We start from the raw sequence: 5,962 nt of genomic DNA on the forward strand, positions 1-5,962 counted from the left end.
TGTCAAAAGCATCTTTAAAGTATCGAATAAGTAGTCATAACAAGGAAATTTAAATGAGCCTCTACAGAATGTACATACCGCAACACAGTAAGAAAAGATGATTACACTACAATAAGAACATTTTTATGATTTCCTACCCTCTAAGGCCAGCGGTCATCTTGATCAGGCTTCTTGACAAAGATCTGGTTGTAGTCTGGTCGAGACATCTGTAACAAAAGACACATTCAATAATTAGCGCAAGACCATAATATAGCAAATTCCAGAATACCAGATATAGCAAATCATATAAAAGCAGACTACACTTGTTCCACTACAGGCATGATTTACCACTGATACATCTCTAGGTAACAGCTCTACCTCCAAGTAGCATGATCTGACTGAAAGATTCACAGTTACATTATAGACTGTGTCTCCAGACGATCAAGCCTAATAGTTTCAATTTGAATAGCATAGTTGGAGGCTTCAAGCAGTAACCATGGACACAAATGCCTACATTCGACCTCTGTTATTCAACACCGCCCAAATTCCAAGCCACAGACAGAGTACTTGCCAAATTCCAAGCTAGCTACTACCATCTCTTCTACGGTTTCAATTGATTCTTTCTCTATAAACACTCAATCACCATAAAGGCAGGCGAACGATGCCAAATTGGGGCATAGACCACCCTACTAGATCTCTTGCTAGCAGGTGCCACACCAGAATTTTGACCCATTAGTCAGGTGCGAAATGTTCAACGGGGAGAGAAGGCGAGAGGGGTGCGGGCTTACGAGATCCTTGAAGAGGATGAAGGCGATGAAGAAGAAGAGGACGAAGAGGATCTCGAACTCGGCGAGGCGGACGAAGCGGAAGACCTTGTCCACCACCCTGGTCAGCAGCCCGGGATCCCGCCGGCCCCCGCCCCTGCCGACGCCCCGCTGCTGCCGCATCCCCTCCGGTCGCACGCTGGCCCCTCGACCTCGACTGCCTCCCTGAAGCCATGAACCCTAGACGTGGGTACAAGAGAGAGATGTGCATAGACAAGTATGGCTGGGTGAACGGAAGAACAGCTACCGGATCACCGGCGGCAGCGTGGGTGAGACGGAGTCGATCGGCGCGGCGGAGCAGGTCGTCGGACGCGGGGAGGAGGGACGGACCGGATAGGGTGGGCTCGCGTGTCGGGGTCCTCGTGGACTATGCAATTGCCGGCGGCTCGAGCTGTGGTCCGCACGATCTTGGATCGGACGGCGGGAAAAGTCGAGGCAGCAAGGGGAACCAAAACCAACCCCGTTGCACTTTGCAGCTCAGCGAGTCCAAATTGTCCCCCCTTCAAACCAAGTCCAAATTCTGCAGCCGGTGGTCCATTGCGACGAGTTTATTTACAGTCTTGTTTCTCATTTGATTTGACTATATCCAAATTTGTCCACGCGGTTCTAGAAAACGATCGCCATGCTGTGATAATGTGTTCGTCTAGTACAAGAAAATGGTATATGCTCTTCTAGTGTAGTGCAAAAGGGTGCATTACAAATTTCTCAACGCAGATAAAAAAAATAATCACCATATTATATCAATTTGTTAAACAAAGGAAAAATGCATAGCTTTTAGACCATAAAAATATATAGAATCATACAAAGATATCGACTCGACGTTGCATATGCAGTGCAGTGGGTTGAACATACATCACCAAATAGAACAGGATGCATATGGAAAAAGCTCTAGCTTGCAAAACACGAAGGGATTGGTTTTAGAAAACATGGAGCCGTTCGCTTATTCGGCTGACAGGATAACAATGTGGGTGATAATACAGGTCTGATTGCCTGTGGCAAAGCATTCCTGAACATCGCTCCCTGCACAGAATCTTGGTCTTCGCCTCAGCATCCTCAACACTCAACAGCGTACCTGACTGAAACCAAGAAGGCTATATTTCTGGTGATAATTCGTTTTAGGTTTTACCCTACAGAGTAAGCATAAAAAAGATGGGAATATGCTAGCTAATGTTAAGCACAAAGAATCATCGGCGCGTGGTTTACAGCTAGTATACATTTACAGAACACGACTACAGCAAAATGGAGATGTTGAGTGGAACTGACTAAACCGAATAATGTGATATCTTTGTATGATCTGGAGACAAGAAACGGGGATCCTATCAGGTAATCCACTTGGAGGTGACCTGAGCACTTTGACGAGGTTTCATGGGAATCTGAGACAGGTTCCTCTTTTTCATGTTGGAGGAGACCGTAGGGCTGAAATAAACCTGGCTTTTCTGTGAAATTGATGCAGCTTGCAAGTGTGGTTTTCTCAAAGGAATGAATGTATGCGACCTTGAGGGCGGCCCTTTCGAAGATTCAACACTTTTAGGTGAATCCCATTTGCTATGGTTTGCAAAACTCTGTGATCGGCCAACTATCTGGGGCCTCTTGTCCTTTGGACTCGGAATGTTTCTGCTTTCCATAGTTTCCGCGGAGTACATTGTCTCCTCCCCACTGCTGAAGCCGTCCCTCTTGTCTCCTTGTTCTGATATTGCCGGTGGTGAAGAACTTGACTGCGCCTCATTCCAGCAGTTTTCCTGGTAAGCAACATTGTGCATAGCATCGCAGTTGATTCTCGCATTAGCTACCCGTGATTCATCTGAAACTGAGCAGTTCGGTTTGATCTTATTATCGACAGGCATCATTTGCTTTAGAGGAAGCGGTAAGAAAATAGATCTTGGATGCCCAGGAGGAAAGCTATCCATGACCGAACCAGGTTGCTCCTTAGGTCTGGGCATCTGTGAAGCTGGATCTCGTTGGCCTTGAAAGGAGTGTGAATTAACAGAATCATTTTCACCATATGAAATCTTGGCAGATGCTGAACTGCATGACCCATGCTGCCGTGTTGGTCTTGCTGGCATCTGTGATGATGACAATGCCCCACCCTCTCGCTCGGTGGTCTTAATACAATGAAGATGACTCAGAGAAGAAGGTTCACTTCGTTGTCCAGCAGATATTAATCGTGCAGGGGGCATCATTGGCTTGCTAACATCTTCCAAGCCACCACTCCAGTGCTGTTTTAACCATTCGCATACTGCAGGGATGGGGATCCCAAATTGTGTTGGCACATCCATCTTTGATGCAAGGAGTGCAGTTGATGATGCAGAAGCATACCCTGTAGGTGTAGAAGGTGCAAGCTTCATCGGATCACAGACCATAAAAGCTAGATTCCCGTTCATATCAAAACCAGCAGATCCAGGATGCCATGAGACTTCATCAGTTGAGAACTTTATAAGGTTGTCAGTTGCTATGACAACCTTCCCCTCACCTACTGCCAAATCTCTTCTGTTTGTGTGGCCCAGGAGCAAAACTGTACTGCCAAGATCCAAGCTGGGGTTCAAGCAGGTTTTCAGGAAATGAGGTTGTTGCCCATGCGAATCTGAACCTTCATCCACGACATCGAGCCCGACTATTGTAAGGTCCAGAATGGGGCTAGTAATGAAGAACCTGAAATGAAGAAACAACATGTAGAACTGGTTAAAATGACAGCAAAGGCAGATAAAGGATCATTAGAGTAAATGCTCCTCCAAAGTAAATAGAGTACTCTAGTACTTGCTAAGCTCATTCCAGCTGTAGTAGCACAAAGAATTTGCTGCATCTTTTTTCCACACGAACCACTTCACTGACATCACCTTTTCTTTGTTCACAGAATTCATAAGACAAAGTTACAAACGTTGTTGGACTGTCAGATAATATAAAGTTTTCTAGAGGAAATCCAGATTGAGCCCATCCTGAGAAATAATGCATTAAAAACAACACACCCTGCTCCCATGAATCGAGCGAATAAATGGAACCAAGGACCACTTTCAGCAGATATTACCTCCCATTCATTCTTATCAGCCGAGCATCCAGAATTAAATAGAATTTATGTCTACCTGTACAGAGCGGTGAGGTGATCCTATGCGGCTACAGCAGCTTATTGTATGTACAAAATCAACTTCAATCCTTCATACAACACATGACAAGAAGCCATTTTATGACTTACATAAGGTGCGAACATTCTTATTTGGTACTCCCTCGGTATCAAAATATAAGACGTTTTTTGACACCATGATAGTGTCAAAAAGTGTCGTGTATTTTTATACGGAGCGAGTAATTGGCTACTCCATAATGTATTACAGTATATCTTTATTTTTCACTAAAATAATAGCAGTATATTATAATCTATCTACCCCTGGTTGCATTTGATCCTCCAAAGTAAAATCGAAATTGTGTCCCCCTTGCACGTACGGTTGCTGCAATAACTGAATGCATTAATAACATCAAGATTGCCGAGGTCCATAATCACAAGACAAGCTCAAATAATTCCCTGAACTATATTGAAGTCAGCCCCACCAAACTCTTGAGATTGCGCCTTCTCGCCCAAATGCAAGAACTGAGGAACCAATATGGCATGGACCCACGAATCCGCCAAAACCTTGAGCCATTTTTAACAGCATTGCAACTGAGAATCGTTACGGAAACCGCTAAGCTTCTCCTAAATTTGAAGACGAAAACCAGATCTTCTTCCACCATGGTACAAGATGAACAGCCAGAGCACGAGTGCAGCGCAAAGAAATTGCCAAAGGTGTTGCGTAATCAAATCTTTGCACGGAGCAGTATGCAACATCAATCGATTTCCGGGCGGAACCGACACAAAAAAATGCAACCATCTGGCACCGCATTGCACAGCCAAACAACCCCAAGCGAAAACCAAGCGGGAAAATGAGAGCAATGTCTTCGGGGTTCGTTACCTCTGAGGCACCAGGCGGGCCAGGAGGCGGCCGTGGCTGAGCTGGACCTCGGCGGCGCCCGCCACGGCGGCTGATGGGACGGTCCCGTGCGTGGTGAGCAGGAGGGCGCGGTGGATGAGGAACCCTCCCCCGCGTTTGCCTCCTCCTCCTCCTCCTCCACTACCACCTCCTCCTGCCCCTTCTCCGCCGCGAGGGAAGGACACGGCCGCGAGCGCGGGACCCTTCGTGGCGAGCAGCGTGGACTTGATCCGCTCCAGTTTGGCCCCGCCGCCGGAGCAGAAGCACCACCCCGAGCGGTCTCCCAGGACCCCCATCCGATGCGGCCGCTCTCCCTCCCCTTCTCTCCCTCTGGCGAGTGGCTACCGGCGCGCGGAGGAGGGCAGCGGTGCCCTCGGGTCAGCGGTGGCTGGCTGGCTCCTCTCGTGCTTTGGCTTCGTGGCGAGAGGAAACAATAAGAAGGAAACGGTAATGCTTTTCAGCGAACGTTCGCTGGGGTTACATTTGCGAATGTTCTTCGCGATATTTTATGTTGCGGGTAGTTACAATTCCTTGTAGTGAAGAGGGCAAATTTCACATCAAAATTTGTCATGTATTTCTGAAAAATTTGTCACGTCTTTTCAAAAAAATTGTCAAAGAAATGTTTCCAAGTATCATCCTCCCAAGGGACGTTTGCCGGCTATTGCGGTCCTAAGAAAAAAGGTTTGTTCTCATCGCGTTGGACGAAAAGCTGGGCATCACGATGGGCCGTGTCTCCGTCCATTCCTACAGGCCGAAGGATTTCTTGGTTGTGTTTGCACGTCAGGATGACATAAACAGGCTAGGCACTGACGTAAAGTTTTCCCCTAGGGTTTCCCTAGGGTCTACCTTATCCTCCGACGGAGTCCACATATTTTCACCATCGACTCGTTGGATTCCTGCGAGCGCTAAGTAGACTACAACCTCATGTCCTTGGTACGGTGATTGCATGGGGGATCCGAGAGGTTCGAGTATTGAAACGAGCTTGAAGGAAGGGACGAAGGAGATGCATACGAGGGGGGGGGAGGCGCAGGAGGAAACGAGATCGGGGAGCAGACAATCCAATCCTCCGCCCGAGGAGAAGGCTGCGGAGGCGCTGCCAACATCGGAGGAGGCTGATATGGAGGAAGACGATGGAGGTGATTGGGACCATAGTGGCCCTGGTCCAACCCTAGAGGATGCTTTTCAAGGCATGAATTTGCACGGGGA

General features: G+C 47.5%; 2 protein-coding genes across 3 annotated transcripts; both read right to left on the reverse strand.

Moving 5' to 3' along the window:
• On the reverse strand, positions 1-1,331 carry LOC123150329 (uncharacterized). The gene is made up of 3 exons (XM_044570194.1): positions 1,051-1,331; positions 768-968; positions 1-206 (listed from the first exon to the last, which is right to left on the reverse strand). Exons 2-3 carry the CDS (start codon positions 924-926, stop codon positions 141-143), a joined length of 225 nt encoding a protein of 74 aa, XP_044426129.1. The 5' UTR covers positions 927-968; positions 1,051-1,331; the 3' UTR covers positions 1-140.
• A 383-nt stretch (positions 1,332-1,714) lies between these two features.
• LOC123151716 (uncharacterized) lies at positions 1,715-5,192 on the reverse strand. 2 transcript variants are annotated; one of them, XM_044571380.1, is made up of 2 exons: positions 4,739-5,192; positions 1,715-3,452 (listed from the first exon to the last, which is right to left on the reverse strand). In XM_044571380.1, exons 1-2 carry the CDS (start codon positions 5,050-5,052, stop codon positions 2,123-2,125), a joined length of 1,644 nt encoding a protein of 547 aa, XP_044427315.1. In that variant the 5' UTR covers positions 5,053-5,192; the 3' UTR covers positions 1,715-2,122. The 2 variants fall into 2 exon arrangements, with proteins under 2 accessions (XP_044427315.1, XP_044427316.1); XM_044571381.1 differs by lacking the exon at positions 4,739-5,192 and adding an exon at positions 3,558-4,729.
• Between the last annotated feature and the right edge of the window lie 770 nt (positions 5,193-5,962).

This window comes from Triticum aestivum, chromosome 7A, assembly GCF_018294505.1.
Source record: "Triticum aestivum cultivar Chinese Spring chromosome 7A, IWGSC CS RefSeq v2.1, whole genome shotgun sequence".
Lineage (NCBI taxonomy): Eukaryota > Viridiplantae > Streptophyta > Magnoliopsida > Poales > Poaceae > Triticum > Triticum aestivum.